At 42.3% G+C, this 24,846-nt stretch overlaps 1 protein-coding gene across 1 annotated transcript in view; it reads right to left on the bottom strand.

Moving 5' to 3' along the window:
* Positions 1-24,846, bottom strand: part of LOC308038617 (dystonin-like) — a gene marked incomplete at both ends in the record, with an annotated part of 310,764 nt that overhangs the window by 255,674 nt on the left and 30,244 nt on the right. The window contains one exon of the mRNA XM_080341395.1: positions 20,612-20,819. Within this exon, the coding sequence (XP_080197521.1) occupies positions 20,612-20,819 (208 nt within the window). The remainder of the gene's footprint in view (positions 1-20,611; positions 20,820-24,846) is intronic.

Consider the following 24,846-nt stretch of genomic DNA (forward strand, 5'->3'; position numbering starts at 1 on the left):
TTTTCCCCTTGTCTCTACTGCAGAGTTAACTGAAGCTGAAATTAGTGTTAACCCTAATCATCATCCTGTGCATTGAAATCTTTTCTTCTAAGGGGCTGATGTTCTCTATTCAACTTGTCTAATCTGTCAGAGGGTACAATGCAAACCAGTGCAACTCATTAGCTGCTAACTCATCATCTTCATATCACAGTGAAAACAATGACTGAGCAGTAATCCAATTTCACTCTGCACCTCATATGTTATTATTTACGGCGGCTGGTCTCCCTTGAGCTGGGCTAACTTGCCAAAAGGTAATGCAAGTAATTTAATTTTTCAAGAAAGATTTAACCTAAGACGAATTAAATACGGCCAAATGACTGAGTCAGAACTGAAAATTAGGTATCCAGACCAAAGTTAATGCAAAGAAAATCTGTATATCCTACAGATGAATTTGACAAATAGGGTACAGAGTACTATACCATATACCAGTTCCAAAGCAATGACACCAAATAAGTAAAATTAATAACTGGAAAACATGCACAATATAGTTATTACACACATCTAAAATAAGAAATGTCAGCGATCAGGCTGAGCACATCTACCTCACAGATCAAGTTCCACTAAGCACATATAAAAGTAATGACCATGGCACAGGGAGTAAACTCTTGTATTAACATATAAGCAGTATTTTTAAAAAAGAAAAAAAAAAATATCCACACAACGATGAGAAGATCCATTCTAGGTATTTTTTCAGCTATACCTAGCGACAACACATTTGTAATATGCACTCCCTTCCAGCCCTCTTTCTTTAAAGAGTAAGTAGTTCAGTCCTAAACCAGACCATTTATCCATCCCACTGTGTTACTTCCTGAAGTAGAACGGAATCCGTGTGTGACATTTGTTCAGTTGTTCTTGTCTGTGGTGCCAATGGACTGTACGCACTCAGTGGGACAGCACACCAATTCCCCAAAGATACCACCCACCGCAGATGGACCACAGAGCACTGACTCGCACCACTTCTGCAGTTCAATACATCTATTCCACATCTCACTAAAAATCCAAAAGAGCATCCAAAATCCTCAACACGTACTCACCTCCAGAGTTAAATACACTATTTATGTGGCATTTGGACACATCAGAAAACCCCATGAGAAGCTGGAGCATCCCAGCAGAAAGCGTGAGGTGGTTACCACAGCCCTACAGAGCACAAGAGTAGCCACGTTTCAGGGGTGCCCGTGCTCCCCATCAGACACTGGAATCCAGGGCATATTCCCATGTCACTTTGGAAAGGTCACTGTCCATCAAGCTTCGTGCCTGAAAGCACTGATGGGCTACCATAGTATTTCCAACTTCATTGATGATAGACAGTCACGGTCGTGGCTCATCCTGTGTCTCTGGCAATTCCTGAGTACCAGTCACAGGCTGGTTGGTGGTGGTGGTTGTTTTGTGGGGTTTTTGGTGTTTTTGGTTGGTTGGTTTTTATTTGGTTTTTTTTAGCTTCCAAATATTATTTATATTAGTCTTTTTTTTTTTTTTCCAAAATACAGATGTCATTTTGAGACTTTTTTTTTTTTTCTCTGAAGAAAGAGAAAAATCCTTTTTCCATAAACTTATCAACTGAATATTTGGAATACATATGGACACTCCATTTTAAGAAATCACAATTTAATGCTGCACATCCGTGGCACATGTTTGTGTGTACACAAGCACACAAATAAGTGCAGTCTGAAGGACTTCTGAAGAAGCCTTGAATCAGTTATTCTGCTTTAAGGAGATAAGCTATTTTTAGAAAAAAAAAAATCCATTTTCCTCAGTTTTGAGAAAACTAATTTCTTCCATGTGAAAAAGGCTTCAAAAATCCTCTTCCATACAAGTCACTGATATTTTTTAAGAAGTAATAAGCCTTGCCTAAGGGACCTGTATTTTTCACATTTCATATACTCCTATTTAGAGCAAACAAAAGAAGAATACAACAATCCATCAACACAACCAAGCAAAATCACTTCTGCATTTTTCATAGTCAACTCTGCCAAAGGCTACAGGAGCACACAGCTGACAGCAGCACACAACCGACAACCATTTCACATTCTTCCAAATGTTTACTATGTTACAATTCGGCAAATAGGATCACATGTAAGGTTTCAACTTTTAACTGTGTTGTAGATTTTTAATTATTCCCTTTTCTCCTCTACACTAGTAGGCATGTTTCCACTGCACTTAAGCCTACTCCAGTGTGGACTTGACATATTTTGGTGTTCCAGTAACTTTTCCATTACTAATAATATCAAAATCTTACTAAAATATATAAAAGTATTACTGCATACCCCTTGCCCACGTTGTCCACTTGCATTCTGGAAAAGTAAATGCTGCCAAGACAAGTGCAGTACTCTGAGGGCAGGCAATGAGGGGACACAGACCTCATCAGACATATCACAATTACTCTCCGAGGCAAATGTCAGATTGCCTAGAAGCACAGTGCTGGTTGAAAAAGATTTAGTCACAACCCATTTCACCACCAAGCATGAGCAAACACAGAAGGTAGCTGATGCAAATTAGCTAACGCTCTGTAAACTCTCATTTTATCTTAGTTTAAAGCAGCTTGACCATTTTGCAACACCATACAGCAGCTACAGATGAATACAGGAGGCGCATAAACCCATGGTGCTTGTGAGTCTGGGGAGTTCTGAAGAGCAGCAATGGCCACGTTCCCTGTGTCGCACTGGATGCCAGCGTGCACGGCTGCTCAGACCCTGTCGCAAGTGAGTCAGTACGGCTCCCACTGCACACGACTGGCCAACACCATTCTCTCCAAGAAAGACACAGAAGAGCCATTTCAGCTGCCTTGGTCAAGCAGCAGGTGAAATGCTGCTCTCTGAACCAAACATCCAACTCAGTAGCCAAGTTCAAAGCACCGTGCTTGTATTGCTTGTCTGCTTACGCCAGACTGTGAAGACATAGCTATGGCTCCTTAACTTCCTCATACCTCAACAAACAGAAGGCAATAATCAGTAAAAGAAATCAAAATCTTGGGAACATTAAAACAGTTTCTATTTCTTCTATACTAAATGTGGTTCTAGGAAGAAAGGACACTTCAGATGAAAATTATCATTCAGAAATTAATTGTAGACAAATTTCACAGTCCTGGTGAAATGCTGTTGCTTGGAGATTCAGGTAGAAATTTGTTGCTGAAATAACGGCTACCAAAAATAGCTCAAGTGATATTTGACTTGATGTAAGGTCACAAAGGCGACATTTGGAGACGTGTGATGGAAGATACATAAATTTCAAAATCACTGGATCCCAAACTGACCTCACAGCAAACAGACTTTTTGACGGTTAAGAGTAGCTTCATTGTAATGAGACAAGGTCAAGACACAGAAAATCTGTGCCACTGAAATGTAATTAAAAAAACCCCAAACACTACTATATGCTTCAAATACAACAAATAGTCAAGGACTGTCAGTGACAAAGTCTATATGAGACTGTGCAGAGCCTTGCAAGAATCTCTTCTGTACTTCAACTGTACATCTCTAGTATGCTACAAAGAATCACATTTAGCAGATAATCCCTTCCTCTAAATCAAACCATCCTGCGACTATAAGCAGCAGTTCCTGCCCGGAGTACCGAACCAGACAACAACCACATCCCCTGTCGCAGCAGTTGCTGCAGGGACTCAAGGTCTGTCTGGAGCACTTCCCCTGTTACAGTGGGACAACAGACCACAACAGGCAAGGAAGCACATCCATAGCCACAGAGAGGGAACAAATGCATCTTCCATTTACCAGCACAGCTCCAACAACCATAAACTTCTCTCTCCTGAGCAACAGGATGCTGCAAAGCAGTCTCAACAATACTAGAAATAACTACTCTATGGAGAAGAAAAAAAAGATGTCATATGGGGCTCAAGTGAAGCCAGTGATGGCGCTACTGGAGAGTGGTCATCCTTGGCAATTCTCTGAAGGCCCCTGGGCACATCCCAAACCATGTGAGGGACCTGAACTACCAACTGAGTCTGCTCCCCTCCAGGGCTGTGGGGCTGGACCAGTGGGCAGGGTTTCTGCCAGCCCAGTTATCACACTGGGTTCCCAGTCCCTCACAGAGCAGCCAGCCCTCACTGCTCCCCAACAACTTCCTCAGATTTTCCATCCTCCCATCCAGATGACAGATTAGAAGGTATTATGGAGAAGGGACATCACAGGTATCTCCCAAATCCTCAGTGTTGTTTTCATAAAAACTGCTGCAGCTGCTTGCCACAGCCTGATTCTGCTGGAAATTATATAGAGCTTTCTATCACAGATTGCTGTTTGGATCCTGTTCTCAACAGAGTGGAGAACATCATCGCTGCTTTTGATGAAGACATCTACATTCCTGAATGGTAGTGTCATAAACTCTCTTGGTATTCTTGATGTTGACAGCTTTACAATTTATATGGGTTGTCAATGTTGAGTATGTTAGTGGAATCTCTTTAACTGTGGTTCTTCATGGAACTGTTACCATACAGTAGAGTTCCACTCAGTGTTTCATCCTACTCTTTAAGTTTTGTATGAATATAAACATCAGTGAACAAAAAGAAATAAAAGCCCAAGAGATAAAGACCAGAACCTATACTTTCCTCTACCGCACACCAATCTATAACTTGCTCTGCCTTCAGCCTTCTTACTCCCACATCATCACACAATAACTCAGTTTTAACAGAAAAACATTCTATTTCTACCCAAACACCCAAAAGCTTGTGGCACTCCGAGTTCCAGATAATCAAAATTCTTCAAGCTCAGAGAGACCTAAAATTATGTCTAATTCTCAGGCAAATACTCAAATCACTGTTATTCTTATGCAAATTCACACAGAAGCAGCATTCAGTTTTGGATTAGGTTTCCCTGGTTAGTAAACCAAAGAAAACATTAAAGCAGTCTGCTGTCTGACCCTCAGCATGCAGAGAACCCTAGGCAGAAAATGAGCACGTAACCCCTGAGAATGCAGTATTTCTGAGAAGGCACAGATACCCAAGGGCTTTTTAAGCCAAACACTGACACTCCTCATAAATTCAGATGCCTAAAGAAGTTGGCAGTGGTGGAAAGCAGCTAAGCTGGACTGCTATATAAAACATTTTAATTTAGGTAGGATTTAGGTGTGGATTTTGCCCTTTCTCTTCTATACGGTCTTGCTACATACACTCCTATTGCTAAACATCAGAGTTTGCATTAAGGCTTTAGTACCTCTGAGCCTTCATTTCTTGGCTGCACAGACAAAGGAGTTCTCTATACACTGGGTGGTCTGAGCAATGGGTGTCAGATCAGCATAACACCACAATGCAGAACACTTCTTCCAAGGATCATAGTATTTTCCAAACATTCATTAATTATTTTTCCAATTAGTGATACATATGCAAATCATGAGGCTCTCCTAGCTCCTAAGAGAGCTCTCTTCCCCGATCCTTAGTTAAAGTTACTTCTCAGTACCTTTTAAGTTGTGCACTGAACTTGATCTATAGCTCTTCCTTCTCCATCACTGGGTTGTTAGGCCCTGCTAATAATAATAAAAGCCATTATCTTCAAGAATATGTTTAATCTTCCTGTCAAGTCCTTATATAAAAGGCCATGCTTTTATCTTAGTTCTTCACCTTTCCGGTAGGACTTTCAATGCTCCATATTGTTGGAAGACTTTTCTGAGAGCTACACCTCCTGAGCAAGCTATTTTAGTGGTGTTACATTTTAGTCCACTCAGAAATGTGAGCGTGCCCCCCCCAAAAAAAAACCACAAACAACATTAAATATACAGTCCATCACATTTTGAGAGTAAGTGAAGACTTTCTTCAGGCATTGCATAACTACTCCTACAGCACCAACAAATAACAACAGCTACTTATTGCAGCCATGCTCCTCTGAGCAAACATGACAGCTGCTGATTACTACTCCCACCTGTACTGAAATCACTGATCAGCCCTAAAACTGAATTTCTCCATACTCCTTTCTGATTAAAAGCTCAAAAGTGTGAAGAGAGGGGAGAGGCCTATTTTTGTTTCCCCTCAAGTAAACAGACATCCATAATTAAGAATGATGGAGATACATGTCAGAAAATGTGAATCAAGCTCTACCAAATTACAAAGAAATACATTAATTAGTAGTGAAAAGGTAATTTAAAGAGAAACTAAGTGAAGCAAAAGATAGGTCTGCAAAGAATTGCCACAATGCAGCGGAAACCAGCAGCTCCCTGTGGTCAGGGTGCTGGGGCAGCAGGGGCTCCCCATGGAGAGTCTGGCAAGGCAGGGCCTGGCAGCCAGGGCCTGTCCCGCCGCCACAGCCAGGAGCAGGGCAGCTGGGGCACCAAGGCAGCCCCTGCTATCAGGTGCCTCCTTAGGCACGGGCTGAAGCCAGGCCAGCCCATGGGTTCGTGGCCAGGCAGGGCTGTGGGGGCTGCGGACCAGTCCTGCTGCTGCATTGCTGGGACAGGAGCTGATGGCACTGGGGGGCTGATGTGGGGTCCTGGGCCATGGACAAGTTAGGGAGCCCTAGAGGGCTGGGCTGGGCCGGTCAGGCTCATTACTGCCCTCAGAGCCCAGACAAACTAGCAAACAGCCACTGTGATACCAATTAAAACATAAAAATAGCTTCACCCTGATGTCGAAAGTGAAAATGGCCCAATGGCTGAGATAAAAAGCTCCACTTGCAGATAAAGCCGCTGTCACACTAAAAATATCAGCAGCAACTGACACAAAAAAATTCCTGTTTACAAACTTCACAGGAAGAGGCAAGGCCGATCATGAGCGATACCATTTCTCATAAAGCTGCCAACAGAATCCATCAGGAAACGTTCAGCATGGGGAAGACTAAGCAGGAGAAGAGGGAACTATAAATACATAGTTACCAAGGGTAATAAAAATGGCGTTAGTGCCTTCCAAATCAGAAAAAAGTACATTGCTAATTTTAAAAGGTTAAATCTTCAGTCAGTCTTTATTTTGATTAATTGCCTCAAGATATAATTTAACAGATACTTATCTGCATGATTACAGAACACACTGTCAATAATTTGCACAAGACTGGGGATCACTTGTTTTTAACAATGAGGAAAGCATTACTGATGTCATTGTGTCCGTTTTTCAGAAAAAATTTACAAGCGGAACACCTTATTGCAGTTAAGATTTCAAACGTCAGAAGTGGTGCTTGATTTAAATTACTTATAATTAGAAATCTTTGTTATTTTAAATATAAAACAGGGCAAAGCATTATAGGTAAGTCAAAGGGAAGTAGGAGAAACTAAAACTAAAGTTATATTACTCAAGTACATATAATAACATGAGAAAACAAGAAAGCATCAGGTAAGGGAAATTTTGTTTTACAAGACAAACATCCCACTATTTTTCTAAAACTTTCCCATACTATACAAGTACCTTAGACAATGGAAGTATGTTATAAAATCGTTTCTAATAAGGAAAAAGAGTGCAAGGTTGATCTCTTTTCACGTGATCGTTATGGAGCGTAATTTACTTTGGTACCAGCAGGCTACTAATTTAAATGCCCAATGCCAACAAGTAAAGACTCTCATGCTATAGAAGCTTGCTGTGCCAGAAATGGTTGCATAACAAGACAGAAGCCCTACCCAAGCAATGGTTGGAAAATCAGGATAATAAAAAACCCAAGATACATAGTACCTATCAAAAAAAAGAGAAATTTGTTACAAATCAGACCATAATAAACATGTTCATGGATGATCAGAATGAGGGAGGCAGTGAGAACAGGCAAGCCACTGCAATGGTTAAGTATCTGAATAAACGCTTTACAGAGCAAGGACCTGGTCTTTGAGACAACAGTTTGTCATTCCTTTCCTCAAAGCCTCCTTTACAGAAAAATTACCAAGTTCCATCACAGGAACTAATGTCAAAGAAGAAATGAAGTAACTGCACAGGAAACCTAAACACGCCCACGTACAAGCAGCTTACACAGCCAACTACCATCACCTTACAACAAATTAACAAAAAAAAACCTTAAGGGATCAGAAAAAAAGGCTGCTTTTAAAAACACTAAAATACATCACTACTCTCCAGATTACCTGCAAGAAATAAATGAAGCAGCTTAAGAAATTACTGATGTAGCTCTGACTAGGTCCACTAGGAGTAACTGGAAAGTACAAATTAAAACAACAACAAAAAACCCCCATCACACACTGGGAAAGATACTGAGAATGTAATGCCAGATGGCCATCATTTCTGCAATGATAAATCAAATTTCTCCATAATTGTTTGTATTCCTCAGAGTTTAAAACAAAAAAGGCGTGTATACATCTAGGGAAGGTGTGTATACATCAATTTTCCCTCTATGTATATTTCCAAAAGATGACTAAAACCAACTAGAACAGAGCATGTAATCCTTTTGTAGCCTGAAAAATGACTTGGAGAATAATAAAGTATTGAATTTTGGCTGCTTTCCAACATAAGAATGGTGTGGTTTTCCAGAAATCATCAATGCATTATGCATTTATTAAAGATTCAGAGAAGGCAGTAAACAGAAAAAATGAGATCTTGTCTGATGATACGAATGTTTTCAAATTGGGAGAGCTCAAAAATTTTAACTCAAAACCAAACCTATTGAAACTGGAAATATTATTAGACAATGACAGGATATTAAATAAAATTTAAACAAAAACTAAAAAAGTATTAGGAATGAAAAACAGAAGCTAAGCATATCTGAACTACCAAGACCATCAGTGGAAAACTGCCTGCTAACTGCATAAGAATCAATAAATCTTATACTTGGTATTCTAGAACTAGGAAAAAGAAAAAAATGGCAAAGGGAGTTCTGAAGTACATCTCAAAGACATACAATATAAAACAGTAATGCAACAAAGGTACTGCTACAACCACACTGTCTCATCTCACAAAAATACATCAGTAGTAGGAGCACTGAGGTGCACGCAGAGCCATTAAATGCTTTAGTACTATGGCACAAAGAGAATTTAGAAGCAAAAAGAGATTGTACAAGCTGAGGCTATTAATCATGAAATACAGAACTAAAAGCATTTTAACTGAAATACCAAAAAAATTATGAAAAGACAAAAATTATAATTAAGATTCTCTTTCGCTTATTTGGCAGCCTGACCAAAAAAAAATTGCAAGCAGACTCCATTATCTCATCTAGCATCTAAGCCATTTGTCACACTAACTGCTAGTCATGGAGATAAATACTGTGATGGCCTGTTTATTTACACAGAAGAAAAAAAAAAGGCAAATAAAGCAACTTAAAAATATTTATCAGCTGAATTGTTAAGACAATACATGGAAAACAAGTTTCAGGGATTTAAAATGTAGTCAAGATACAGAAGACATATCAGTGCACTGCGTAATTAATTAATTTGGTCACACGCAGCAGGAAGGGAGCAGTTGCTTTCATTGGCAGCAGGAGATCCAAGCACAAAACCAGACTGACAGTCTCACCCTGAACAGCAAGGCTCGCACATCCAAGAGCAAGACAGTGCGCTGAGACCAAGAGCTAAAGGAATACAGTCATTTCAAATGAAGTGACAACGTGAGTGTGTGTCCCCTGGGCATTCTCCTCTCTCAGCACTTTCACTGAGAGGGATTAAAACTCCACACTTGAGACGCTCTCACAGTCGGACACCCACACGTTAGCTCATGAGCCGAGACTCAAGTCTCAGTTGGGCTTTATCCCGACTCTAGGAACTCAAGTGCACAGCAGGAACCAACACATGGGCACGCAGCCTGAGAAATCTCATTCCACACACGTCTACCTTTTACATTTGATCATGACAAGGAAAAGCTCAAAGGTTTCTCCACAGCTTCAACTACAGCTCAGGGAGTGAGGCCCATGCTGTTCCCTGGGACCAGAGCCCCCGCCACAGCGGCGGGCAGGAGACAGGAGACAAGGCCTCCTCTTCTCCCACCAAGACCGGGAAGGGACCAGTCTGCAAAGGAACTAGTAAATGTGAAACCTAGCAAATTGGGTATGGGGGTGTGCAGGTGTGAACCACAAGAAGCCACTCACAGCAAGCCAATCCTTCATCTGCACTGTGTAGCTGCTGGCCCACAAGAAATCCAATCCACAGCTAAAGTGTAACTTGGAAGTGATGGAGGAAAGGAAAAAAGAGGAATCAAGGGTAGAGTAACAGGCATCACACTGTGTATTCCAGACGTGAGGAACAAAGCCCTTTTCTTCTTTGTGGGAGGGAGGTGGGGGGAAGTGTTTTGTTTTTTTCTTCCCTAACTTGAGGTATTTTTAATTAGGAACACAAACAAATGAAGAAGTGCACCCTGAAGGTGGAATATGACATAAGATCAGAGGTGGGTAGACTCAACAAAGCAGACAGGTTGGGTAAAGACAAAGGAAAAAATCCAACATCCAATACAAACTGCACAAAGATCCATCAACATTTTAGTCGTATAGCTAAACCTCCAACATACCGTTCACAATGTTGATCACTGAAACAACTACAAAAATCTACGACTACAAGATTCAGAATATATTTAATGCTTAGAATAAAGACAATCCCCCACTTTCTAATGTTATTTTATCAAATCCATACATTCGGTATTAAATTGCAAATTACTGCGGAGACATGCACACTCTCAAAGTGTAAACTTAATTCTTTAAATTCTCTGGAGTATTATGTGGTTCCTCAAAGCCAAAAAAAAGGCTTCAGAATGTGAGTCGAAATATCAAGGCATAAACATACATTGTTTCTAGGACATTAATGTAATCTTTATAAATTAGATTATGACTGAGATTATCAAGGTTTGATGCTGATCAGTGCTACTGCAAACCCACTTTAAATGGCATGTTGGACAGCTGGACTAATTCAGTTTAACAGAAGTTCTGAAAAAAATATGGATCTGTGAGAAAGCAAAAATAAACGTACAACTTAAGTAGAAACTTCTAACGCTCACATTAATCAATTTGACTTGATTTAGTACAATTTGCAACAGAAACAAGCAGAAAATTAAAATTTGGGTTGTTATTCTCATAGGTAGGCTAGATTCAGCCTCACAAGGACTGTAAGGATTTTATTAACAAGGGCTCTATTTTAAAACATTGAAACAGAACAATGCAAAAGTATCCTGTTGAGCATGGTAAAATTATAAGATAATTTCATCAAGGGATCTAATCAAGTTTGGCTTTCTTTCTGTAGCTCATCTGTGTCTGTTCTTCTCTTCATTAAATAGATACTGAGCCAAATGTTGCTTTAACTTTACTGTAAACTGAATGTCAACAAAAATCATCTGCAAAGAAGAACAGCAAAAACCTACCCCAAAACACAACAAATGTTTCTCAGCAATTCTTTTGTTACAAGTTGGATGAAAAGGGTAGAAGTCATAAAGCCTGAAAATAAGATTTGCTTTACAATACAAATAAAATTTCAGCGTGTCTGAAAATGTCATGTTTAATTCTGAAACAAACTTTCTTTTAAATATTATGATGAATTTCCCTCTAGAGAAGTTTTCACATGTAAAACCTTTCAAAAACTGAGCTTTAAATGCAGAACTAATCCATAATACATGTTTTTTTAACATGGTTTACAGCATCAGGTTATAATCGGAACAATGTATAGTCACTAGGAGAGAATTTGCAAGGCACAAACAGCAGTGAAGCACCTAATTTCTATTAAAAGTAATTTGGGCTAGCAATCAAACTGCTACGTGTGCTTTTGAAAATATCGCCCTCTGAAATCAGAACTATCCTAGCAGCAATACCTTACTCTCAGAAGTTATGGACAACGACACAGCAGTGGCTTCTCCTGACAAATATTCAAGTCATTTCTTAATTTCTAGGACATAATGCAAAACCTTTATCTCTAGATTAAAAATTTATCTGAAGGCAGAGTAATTTAAAGCATTAAATATTTATGAGCATCAACAGCCAGGTTCCTGACTCCTACCAAAATTAAGAGAAGTTTTGTTTGAGTAAAATCCACAGCATTGCAAGTGCCATTCCTCTCTCAAAAAAGCTCTTTTGCTAACTGCTCAGGATGCTTTATTAATATTATTACTGTAAAAGTTCCATTTAAATGACCACACACATTTTCTAATGCTGCTTCCACTGTGCTGAAGAGACCTCGTCACAGGAGGAACACCCAGCCTGTAACTTGACCAGGCAGAGGAAACATCTCCCAGCAGGATGACAGGACAGGATTACAGGATTCCCATTTCAGTGCCCAGCAAAAGACTTTTGAAGACTTCTCTGTTCCCCCATAGACGCACCTGTAAACTGCCTGAAACATGTCTCTGAAAGATGTATAAAGACTCAGACTTTTATTCATTTTGTGAATCACAACATATACACATCTCCCTAATCCGAGTATAGAAGAGCTCTGCTAATTTTAGATCCAAGTGGTGCAAAGTGTCATAGCTGTCAGCTGGATACCTGAATCTCAGGCCAAACTAATTTAGTTTTCCAACAAAATCAGGCTATGAACCTCACTTAATTGCCAGTCTGTATTTATACGCACTGTAGAATGCATGATTAAATACTGTAATTTCACATATTAACTATGAAACTGAACAATGAAAATATATTGAAAAGCAAACCAAGTTCAAAAGGGCCATGTGGCTATAATCAAGAGCAGATTTTGGCCTATGCTACTGAAAAGCCCATCAGGGGCCTAATCCTCCTTGTCTTACAGAAATAGTTACACTAATTGTGTAACTGCAATGTGCAGAATTTAACCCTCAATATATTTGCCTAGCATTGTTGCGCTTTCACAGACTTATTCACAGCTATTGTAAATTTATTTAAAATGCATAAAATCCAAAAAGTTGATAGATTACACTCCACAACAGAACTATGTATTCCCCGTGTATAATAAAATTAAATCCCAAAAAACCACTAATTAGCTTTTAAAGCAGCTAAGACCAAATCTGACTGCCCCAAAGGATGACTGATTTCAGCAAGAATATGCCTTATTAAAAGCTGAGCTATCACTGGGGCCCAAATCTTGGGAAGAGGCTGGGGGCGTGAATTTCTGAAGCCAGTGTATTCCCACAAAAGCACCGGAGTCAGCCTACACAGATCAACTTGTAAGATCTGGCTATTAACATGCCCTTCAGGATTTGACCCACAGACTGAAGTGTCTTTGTAAGCATTGTTTCACCTGTTTGAAAGCTGGGCTGACTGAAAGCATTCAGTAAAGGAATATTTTCACCCACTACAGAAAATCAAGGCTTTGTTAAATTAAACGGCTTTAATGATGTTTTACAGAAAACATTTCAAGCATGCAGCAATAAGCTGCATTCATATTTGACATTTACAAAACTTTCTTCTTTTAAGCTTGAACTTATAAAATACTTGCACTTAACTTCAAGCATGTGAATAAGCCTATTTTTATTTTACAAAGCACTTAATTCCAAGTACATGTTCTAGCGAAATAGTGGAATAAATTCCTCAAATCATGCATGTTTTAAACAGTATAGAGGAAAAAAAGAATACATAATTTCGTGTTCAAGCAAAATATCACTAGAGATTACTAAACTAAATCACAGCGAACAATTAGAAACACTTCAACCAAAACCATAAACTGAGCCAAAACAAGCCTTTTAACAAAATGATGACTGAAGTTTATTTTCCTCCCCTCCATTTCAAAACTTCCTGGTTTTGGCCTTAAAAAAAGGAATTATGGAATATTCCTGGGAGCTCTACTTAAAAGATGTTGCTAACTCAATGGGATATTGAGAAGCACCAGAAAAGCAATGAAACAGACCTCTGATCTCTGCCCCAGTTCACATACCAAAGATACCTGAATCAATGGCCAAATTCTGCCTGCCTTAGTCATCCAAATAGGTATATTTTTAAAAGCCATGGAGACACAACTTTATTTTATTTATACCCTGAAACTCAGTTTCAGAATCTGCTTCCCAAATCTTAAAGCCTTTACACAGACTAAACCTCGCTGAATTGGCTAACATTCAGGTTCTCGATATTTTATTCCAACGAAATTAAGACCTCTTCAATTTAGCTCAAGTGAAGTGCTCACACAAGTCAAATTGGGAAGACCCAGTTCATATTTAGGATGAAATACACTCAAAAAAAATCCTGTCTCCAAATAATCTGAAGGCGAGAGCTTTCTGCTTAGAGAAAAAGGAATGTTGAAACAGAGTAAAATAGCAGGTTTTACATTTTTACACAGCCCAAAGAGTCCACTGATTTTGTGTGACTTGACGCAGCACAAATGCCACTATGTTTCCATCCCTAACTGAAGGCACTTTCTGCAGGCTAAAATCTGTGGTTCCCAGGAGGCCAACCTGCCATGAGAAATGCCCTGGGAACAATGGAACTGTCATGCCAAAGACTGGCATGGTGGCAAAGAAAGGATTAGGTGACATGCAGCTGGATAATCCACACGTACCCTCCACTAGTCAGCAAAAAACCTGTCGTGTTTGAACAAAATGTGATCAGTTCCAAGGCTAGATACTACCAGCCCATGAGACGAGGCTGAAGAAAACCATCCAAGGTGGAAATTCCTTATACACTCAGCAAAACTAACACCTACATGCCACCAATTTTTCTTATGCCAAAGGAGAGGGAAAATAAATACATCTAATCAATTATTCCAGTTTTTCAAAATCAGAAGCCCTGAAGCAGGAGATCCAATTAGCTCACAGCCCAAAGCCCAGAAGTGCAAGATTCTGCAGGCTGTAAATTCAGTCCCCTGAGATCAAAGCATAAATAAGGAAATCCAGATATTCACAGATTTCAGAGCCAGAAGCATCTGCAATGGCCTCTCCTGCCTTTGCTCTATGAAGCCATGTCTTAGGAAGAATATCCCTGGACTAAGTCTGATACCAAATACATTTAAGAGATTCCAAATTCCTAAAATGCAGCAGCTTCATTTTCAAATGTACAAAAATCATTCTGAGCAAATGGTCCCTCCCTGAAGCCAGCTCCAAGGAGTTCGGTGACAGGTATCTCTTTTATGTATCGTAATTAAAAAACTGTACCCAAACAATGTCAGAACAGCTTTACTTGATGCTATCCTCAATCAATCATTACAACAAATTACATTGTCTCTGAACCCTACACAGGCAACAAAACGCATCAGATGACCTGCCAGATCTCATCCATCTCTAAGGTCTTTGTTTCTCAGAATACAGAATCAGAACTGTTTGCTGTGCTTCAGCTGAATGTGTAGTATGACAGATCCTTTTAAAGCAAGCAAGAAACACCAACAGTGAAACAGAATGCACTCAAGTTTATAACCAACCCAACCTGAGTTTTGCTGTCCCCAGTCCCAAACTTGCCCCTCCTTCCTACAGAGACAGAGGCCACGTAGCCAGCCCCAGGGACCCTACAGAAGCAGCCATCAGGCATCTGATCCAAATGACACACTTACGTGATACCTCTCCTATCACTGATGTCAATTCAGCCACGGCCCTGAACCACAAGGTTGTATTTCTCACGGGCAGTCACCTCAGGCAAATTTTCTAATAGATCCATTTCCTATAGAGCCAATATCCACAGCGTTTAAAAGGTCTGCATGGGCGAGGTAACCCTATTTAAGCTTTGTTCTTACAGTGAGGTAAGCTATAGCTCTTGAATAATTGTGATTTAATACTTATCTCCAAGAATGAGCTCTTTTTCAGAGATAGCAATCACAGTCATTAACAGATGTTCCCATTTCAGTAATTATGTCAAAGGGAGGCAACTTTGTTACATAATTGTTCAAAATCTTGCAGGAATAGAAGGTTGTTGCAATTGAAATTTAAATATATTATTTACTACCTGAACTGAAAAATACAATCTTGGAGGGATCATATACGTAAGTCTTAATCTTGGTGTATTACTTAAAATTTATACCAGAGTAAACCTAATTAATGCACTGTACTTAGTGATGTTTAAAAGGGTGATCTTCAAATCTTTCATGCTTAAATAACGTTGCCATGGAACAATGCATACTTACCCCATCTGACAGAGATGCCATTTAATATTTTTAAAATGAAATGTATATGAAATACTATTGAATATTTTTTTAATTAAAAGTCAGAAGGAACCACTATTTAACAAGAAGGCCGCAGTTAACAAGAATTGTATTAATTTTTGTTCCCAGGCAGTGATGAGACAGCTTACAAAGCAACAACACCAATTTGAACCTTTACAACCTCCTAGAGAACTCAAATGTAGTTTTGAGATAAAGTTGAACTGTTAGTTATATTAACAAACACTGTATGATTTCTCATCTTCCTATTCTGTCACAAGCAAAATGTGAGATACGTGAAACATTTCAGATTAAATATGCTGGGTATTTTATTGCCACTATCTCAAAAAAGGCTTTGCCTTTGAATTCCAAGAGGTGCTACTAAAAAAGCAGCATTTTTTTCACCTGAATAAATAGCTTCATTCAACATGATTTCTAAATCACCTGAGATAATGTGACTTCTTTCCTCCACCAAAATGCTTTAGAAATACTGCCAATAAATTACAACATGAATCAAGAAAAAAAATATGACAGCCAGCAACTGAGCCGACCAGGAATCAGAAAACAACATCCTCTTCTCCCATAGCACAGAAGAGCTGTTTGCTATCTCAGATTTAGCAAACAGTTGCCTAATTATTTACTGTCACAGCCAGAGACATGGTCAGCAGACAGAATTTGGAGACGCACAAATATCCAGGTTTTAACTGTTAAAGCAACAAGGTACTTGGTATCGTGCAGCCTTCAAGATCCGCAGCACACTTTGGGTGCAGGAACAGATGAAGAGTAACATTTCACTTTTCTACAGTTAAGAAGGACTGCTTTTCTTTCCCTAAATCAAATGGCCTGAATGTCTTAACGATACGGCATCATATGATCCCAAGCCCTCAAAGACAGGCAATGAATTTTGTACAGCTGACTCTGCTAGTTACAGTACTCAACAGCTGGGACATAGATAATTTGGCACCCTCATAATGTCCTAGATGAACACAAGAGTGTTCTGCAGACTGTAAAAAACAAAGCAAAACAAACCCAACAACAACAAAACAAACACCATGCATTGGAGCATGTCTTCAAAATATAAAGTCAATATGGTTTGCATTTGATTAAGAAAATTACTAATGGTGGTGTTTACAAAACTGAGAAATTCAGATAAATGGCACTCCCTCTTCAAAGCCTATATTGTAACAATTCTTTTCTGATTAGATCAGCTCCCATAGCAAGTCATCAGAACAACAATCGCTGTAGTGAAGTCATACTACTGAGACTCGGATGGGAAATCATGACCGGCTTGGAAACACATTTTAAAAAATAATGTGTTTTCCAGGTTTCCAACATATCTTAATTAAAACAACTCTAAATTTTTACCTTTGCTCCCAATGTCTGAGTAAAATTTAGCTCGAGCAGAAAAATACAGCATATCGATATACAGAACACAACACGAAAAACTGACAACAGAAACTGAATCCTTCCAAATAATTTCAGGATTTGGCTGTCACTGAAAACAGCATGTGAATGGACCCGATGTTACTGTCACAATGATATACTAAAATATTTCAAGAACATGCTTTATTTCTAATAAATGAATGATTTTCAGTAGTTTATTTTAATCAAAATCCCTTTCCGCCCCCCAAGACTTAAAATCTTTCAGTCCTTGTGCTGATAAAACTCTCACTGAAACAGGGGAAATTAGGCCTAATATCTTTACCAGGCTTTTAAGCAAGCAGACAAAACTGGTATTACAATGAACCTTATTAAGCCTCACTCTAGCAGCAAATCAATAGTAATCTAAAGCAGAATAGCATTACTTTGGATTAGAAACAGAACATAAGAACAAGTTTCCTCAGCGTTTTCATTATTTACAAAGTAAACATTCTACTTGCTTTAAAATTCTGCAAAAATTCGTTCAGCTACATATAATGTAATTGATGACTTAAAAAAAAAATATAAGAGAATGGAATAAAGATGTGTTTTTGAATATGATCTATTACAAACCATAATTATTTCTCAAACTATGCATTTCAGTACAGAAATAGTGCACATGCTCCACAGCTGCATTGACACAATGGGCAACAGACACAAAGGAGTCATTAGTCAATACTGCTAATAACACACGAAATTGCAGGTGACACAGGTATAAAGTAGACTCAGAGCTGACAAGTTCTCACGTCAAAATAACTATCTGTAGGGGTTTTATTTTTCAAAATATTACCACTAACAACCCAGAGCAAATGAAGTCAACTCTCAATATCTTCAAATCAAGCTGTTTTAAACTATGCCACTCCCATTCCCATCAGTGGAAACCATTTAACCAAAACCTTTAGAACTGACTGGAAACATACCGCTGAAAAATGGTAATCCTTTAATGTAAAAATTTCAGATACAAAATCTAACTTATTTTTTATTCAAACATTACAAAAGGACTCAGCACTGCAAATGTCAGCATATGCTGTGACATGCTGTAAAAAGCTATTTCTGGGATGAATATTCAATCTGAACAGTTAACTCCATCCCTTTTGCACTTGAAATAAAATCAGACCTGGAACACTTCTGACAAGCATTTTCAGATTTAGTATTAGTGAACATACTGAAAAACAGAGTAATGAGTCACGTCTCCCAAACCATATCTTCCATCCCAATCAATTTATGAAAGAAATGTAAGATCAGTTTAGCTGTGTGCATCTTCTTTATGTGTAACCACCTTTTTGCTATATTTTCCGTATTTGATGAAAAGGGAAAAAAGGTCAAAATAAACTAAGGCTTTAAAGACACATCAAAATGTAAATCGCCCTGTCCGCATTTCCCTCGAAAAAGATTTTTAAAGACAAGAAAGTACGTTTCACGCACTGAGGAGGAAGAGACGGTATTTTAATTTATCGCAGCAGCCGCGGACGTGCGCTCCCGTGGCAGGCACCACGCCGAGCCCCGGGCCCTGGCTGTGCACCCCGGCGGACCCGGGCGCACCTGCCCGCCCCAGCCCGCTCCGCCGGGGCAGCGCCGGAGCCTCCGCGTCCGCAGCCGCCACGCCCGGCGGGGCAAGCGCAGGCTGGGCGGTGCGGCGGCCCCGCTGCGGGGAGAGCTGCCCTACCTTTGTATCTCTCCAAGACATCTTCGTAGGCCTGCAGGTACTCCTGCTCTTCAGCGTAGAAGTACGCGCCCGGGGAGAGGTAGCCAGCCATGGCCACGGGCTAGCCCTGCCCGCTCCCCTGCGCGGCTCCGGGCAGCCAGAACCCTCCGGGCCGGCACAAGAAAAAACCCAGCGGCTAGAGGGAGGAGGGCGGGGGGGAGGGCGCTGCCAGCCCAGCCAAGGAAACGCCCTCGCCGACCGCTCGGGTTTCGGTAGCCGCCCCTCGGAGCGCGGAGGGGGCGGCCCCAGCCCAGCGACACAGCGACAGCCACCGCCTCTCGCCGCAGCCCCCCGGCTCCAGCCCCATCGCCGCGGCAACGCCTGCGGGGCCGGCGAGATCTGCCTCCGCGGCTCAGGCCCTGAGCCGCCTCCCGCCCGCCCCCCGTGTTTCTGTCCCGGCCGCCGCCGCGGCGGGGAGGCGACGCCCGCCGCACAGACGAAGCCGGCAGTAACACCGGCGTTCTGCAGCGCTGGCGCTGAGGGGCCGCAGCACGGCGGACACTGACGGGAGATGGGCAGAGTCCCCACGAGCAGCCTCGGGCGCTGCTAACTAGTCGGAGCGGGACCTCCCGCTACCCAGGGGCGTGGGCTCGGGCGGGGCAGGCGCGGCGGCAGGTGTCACCGCCGCTAGCCGCCCGCGGCCCCGTCCCCACCGCGCCTGCGCCCCGCGGGCCGCCACCGCCTCCCGACCCTGACCCCGGCGCCGGGCCCGCCCCAGAGCGGTCCCTCCTGCCCTGCCCACGGCACGGCCCGGCGCTGGGCCCCCGCCCCACACACCCTGCCTCCGGGGGGCGGTGGCGGCGAGCCCCGCGGGTGGCCGGGCCGGCTGCATTCAGCGGCTGGCGAGAGCCCGGCTTCGCAGAGCTCTGCCACCGCGTCCTCCGGTGCCCCCAATAGCGCCGTTAAGATGCATTATCCTCAGAAACGGTATCCCAGGAGGAGACCTACGGAGGTGCACACAAAAGGGGGGGAAGAGGGGCAAGAAACAGCAGTGTCCCAGGGGAGCACCGAGGAATGCCGCATCTTACAAGGATCCATTTCTCGGCAGTTTCCAGCTTTCGCCGGGGAGGATGAGACCTCCGCCCTATTTTCGACATCATTTGTCGCTGGGCGGCGGACCAGCGCCCGTCCGCCCTCTGACACAGCGAACGGCTCCGTCCCGCTCCCTATCCCCCCGCCAAATCGCGGCCCCAGCCCCGCACGGACAAAGAGCAGCGCCTCGGCCCCAGCACCCGCAGAGCATCATCAGCCGCCTCCACCGTGGCCTCTCCCCGCCCTGCGGGCGGCCCTGCGCCGCTTCCACCCAGCGAGGCCGAGCGCTCCCGCGGCCTCCCGGCCAAACGCCGGCACCAGCTGAAACGGCTAATGCCGCCGCTGCAGCCCCCGCGCCGCTCATGCGTTTTCGCATGAAAGTTTAATGGGCGCACCTGCGTGTATTTCGCTTTGCTTTCTCACACGCGTCAAATTCACCCAGGCGGAAAACGCGGCTAAAGAGCTTAGTCACCACTCGGAGGGGCCGTGTTCAGACAGCCAAGGGACGGAGGTCCCTCTGTCCCCCACCCGCTCCCTCCCCATCAGCCGTCGGCCGCGCCTTACCGGCGATGCGCAGCACGGCCCTCTCGGCGGGGTCTAGCACGGAGCCGCCCTGGATCTTTCGCTTGGACCGCTCGTGTTTGGGCAGGTTCCAGGGCAGCGTGTCCCCCGGCGCCGGCGACACTGTCTCCGACCTCTGGCTTAAGTCCTCTTCGTCGGAGAAATCGGCGGAGGACGACATGGAGCATCGGTAGGATGCGTTGCCGGAGCTCTGCACGGGAAAACAGACAGGGTGAGTGGATAACGGCTCGGGACGCGGGGCCTCCGGTAGCACTGGCAAGTACCCGCCCCAAGTGGCGTGGAAAAACATCTCATGGGAAAAGGAGGGGAGGGGGACGCCGCTCACCATTGCCGCGAATTTAAGGGGGAAAGAAGGGTGCGTGTGCGGAGCACCGAGGCTGAGCCTCCAAAAAAAAAAAAAAAGGCCAGTCTTTAGTGGGAATACATTGGGAGGGATATGCGGGGAGAGCCGCGGCTTGCGGGTGGGCAACCGGCTCGCAAATGAGCCTCCCACTTCTCCAACAATAAGCCCAGCAGCAACAACAACCAAAAAAAAAAAAAAAAAGGAAAAACCCAAAACCTTCCGGGCTACAAATCGATAGCGTTTGGCTCCCCCAGCAGGACGAGGGAAAGATTTGCCATCACCGAGCTGCTGCTGGAATCATTCGTGCAAATCGTCTCTGGGAAAGAAAAGACCCCCGCCCGCAGGCAGCGCACGGCGGGTCTCTGTGACCGCCGGGCCCCTCTGCCTGCCCCGGTCTCCCGGGAACAGCCCAGCGCGGCGGGCGGGCGGGGAGGGAGCAGGGAAATAAATACGATTTCTCAGAGCAGCCCCTTTGGGTGGCCGGGAACGACAGGCGGCTTTTGGTCACGCCAAGGCGACTTCGGCAAACAAATGTGTGATCTCGGTTTATAGACTGTGTTCATGCTTCCCGGCTATCTGAAAAGAGAGCGCATCCAGAAATGTAAATAAGCACTGATGCACTGCAGGGATAGGGCTGCTGGCCTTGCTGGCTTCACTGTTCAGGGCGAAGTTCAAAACAGAGATGTCTGAATGACAACGCTTCAACGCAAAGTTGAGAATTTAGGATACAGCGTTATACGCAGGTTGTCAGGACACAACGGGGGGCAAGGTGCGATTTCTCTTCCTCTGCATTTTGTGATTGGAGAGACTTGTGGTTTCTCCAGGGAACCTAACTAGCAAACGATGGTTTTGATCTGTGATTTGATGTGGGACCTACTGTGGCAGTCATTTAAAAGTAACCTGATGCTGATCCAGGCATGATGTTGATTTTTAGGGGTATGCTATTCTCAACTTAGAGAGATGTAATATACTTTGTTATGTAGAGACAGCCATCATTCAGCCCATCTAGATTCCAGATTTTTTAATACTAAAACAGCTATTAATTTAGGCTTGTCTTGTAGGCCTTTCTCTTTTTTTACTTTTTCTTTTTTCTTCCTCCCTGAGGGACTTGAAATGAACCTTTACTTACAGGAGAAATTCGTACTGTGACTGAGATCTGATAAAATTCATTGTTGCTGTCAGAACCATTTTACTGTCAGTTCTCATGAGGTGGACAAGTGGATCATTATTATTATTATATTTGGGGGTATTTTACCCATTTTAAAACTCAAAACCTGCATAATCCAGAGTAACAACATATTGTACCCTTTGCTATGCATAAAACTGCCAATAACATACAGTTAAATAATCTGCTAAGTAAGAGGAGATCTCCTATTAGTGGTTGCTCCTCCTGACCTCTTTCACTTCTATTTCAATCCTCTTTTCTCTTTCTACAGTACTTCATGGTGAAGTTTGGAGGTGAGAGAGGGAGGGAATGAATGCATAAAACCAGTTAACTGAATTCTTGTTCAATGTATTGTGATGTGAAGAGAGCAAGAGGTTAAGTGCAGGAAAACAAACATGTCTGACACAGATCTGATTGTCTTCATAATTAGTTCTAGCGCCAGCAATGTTTTGCTGCCAGTTCATATAATAAGCTAAAACTATCTGCAGAATCTCAGAAAGCAGGGTGGTCACAGCCAGGTTTTCCTGGTGGGAGCTGAAGTCCACAGCTTGCAGCAGGGCAGGGAGGGCACTTTGCTGTACCAGGTGGGGCTAACAGGGCCCTGATGTGCTTAGTCCGGGATTAGGTTTCTCATGGCCTGTCCTTAGCTCCAGATTTTGCCAGAAAAGTGAAAGTGTTCCCTTTAATCCACCACTGAACATCCTGCTTCAGGCCTGTATCTGCTATTGGCTGCTCAGCAACCCTCAGTATTTTTGGATCACACAGACCCACAGAGACAGATTTTGCACTTCAATTTCTTCACCTTCTTCATTTCTAGTTTCTAATATGAAAATTAGAAAGAGCCCAGATGTGGTGTTGTGAGGGTGCTATAGCAATATTCGGTTGTGTTTATGTAGCAGCCTGGAATATGCAAGGACAAAGGACAACAGCAGTACTTACTAAAGCTTTGAAGGTCTCTCAACTCTCAGATTTATCTTTGAAAGTACACTCCAATTTTTATCCAACAGGATTTCCTTTTCTTAAAAGAGGCCTTAATAGCCCCTTCTTATTTTTTATAATAACAACAACTTCTGTAGTTCCTCCTACCCATTGAAGCCAAAAGCATTGTTGGGTGATCATTCCATATACACCACTGAATGTGTTCTCCATATTCTCCATTGAGATGTCAATTTTAAGAAAAAGGGGACTGTTCTGGCCAGCTGTGCTACACTACTAGAACATAAGCTATGTGAGGAGATCCCACTCCCATGTTTTTGAGAAATCAAACTGAATAGGCAATGGTAGAGCAATCTTTGGCATCTATGGGTATTACAACTAGCTATCCTCTTTTAAGTTGTCCTTCTACCTTACTTAATGCACACATTAACAAAATGAATGAACAAAACCCACTTTAGCTTACTAACTCTTCAGGAATTATGGTATCTCATTTTCAGAACAAAGTAGAAAGCTCAGAAAGGAATCTTTCATAATAGCAAAGTCTAGCAAACTGGCATCTGAGAAATGCCAACTTCTGACTTAAATACAGTCTACTTTTTTATTCAGCATGGAGATGCTTCTGAGTAATGTGTACACAGAGCTATTGAGCCCACAAGTGTTTTTAAGAATATCAACTTTGCTATTCCAAAGACGCTTATAATTAAACTTAACAACTGTTTTGCTTCAGTAAAATAATAGCTTTGATAAGAAGTCTGTAATTGTTATCTTCTTGCACACTGTTCACAACATGCTTACCAATGGATTCTTTGTTTCTAGCAAATATGTTTTCCAAACCATAGCTGTAAGCCCCAAATAAGCATTCCATTACTACAGCAACATATTGACTGGTTAAAAAAAATACAAAATAATGCAGAACATCTCTACTATCCTGAAAAGGATTCCTTGTCAGTTATGACAGCATGTGAAAAAAAAATCAGTTATATTCTGTTAAAATCAAAATCTGTAAGGTACTTCAGTTATTTTTCTATAGAGTACATTGCTGTAGGCAAGTGGAAAATATAACAGCCAATAACATGCAACTTTTTTTTGCTTACGTGCAAGATGTATCTTTTATATCCACTAAAATATTGATCAGACACATCCTTACTTAGCCTACTCCAGGATTTAGTGAGGGTCAAGGCTTGACCCTGCTTAGCTTTAAGGCCCATAAGGTCACAGCCGAGATGCTATAGCTGCTTATTCTATGCCTCTGATTATGCATTCCTTCTGCTCATTAGCCTAAAGACTTATCTGTAGCCTCTATTGTTGATCAACAGGAACTGTTGAATTTGCATAGTAGTTATGCATACAACAGCTTGTGCATTGAAGCCTGTGGGTCATACATAAGCAAATCTAAAAGGAGTTTTGTCTGCATTCGGAGTACAGGATTAAACTTAACGGATTATTTCACTGTCAGTACCACAGGGGGGTGCAAACTGCACAGAGTCCTCACTGCTGTGTCTCGAGAGGCAAAGTGCTCAGGACAAGCATTTAGGAGAGCAAAACTCCTGTCTGCCAGTGTCTGGGGTTTTCTCTGTGATCAGGTGATTTGCAGCAGCCGCCTGGGAGTCAGACTTGCTGCTGTGCTATAAAAGTGAGCTCGTTTCCAGTAATGGGGATGATTTCAAAGAAGTATTTAGTGTATTTCTTGTAAGAGGGACTCGGCAAAGTACCAAGGCATGATTTCCCTTGAGGGGGGAAAAGGAGGAGCGTTTGTCACAGGTGAGGCACTGC

Source organism: Nesoenas mayeri (genome assembly GCF_963082525.1).
Source record: "Nesoenas mayeri genome assembly, chromosome: 3".
Lineage (NCBI taxonomy): Eukaryota > Metazoa > Chordata > Aves > Columbiformes > Columbidae > Nesoenas > Nesoenas mayeri.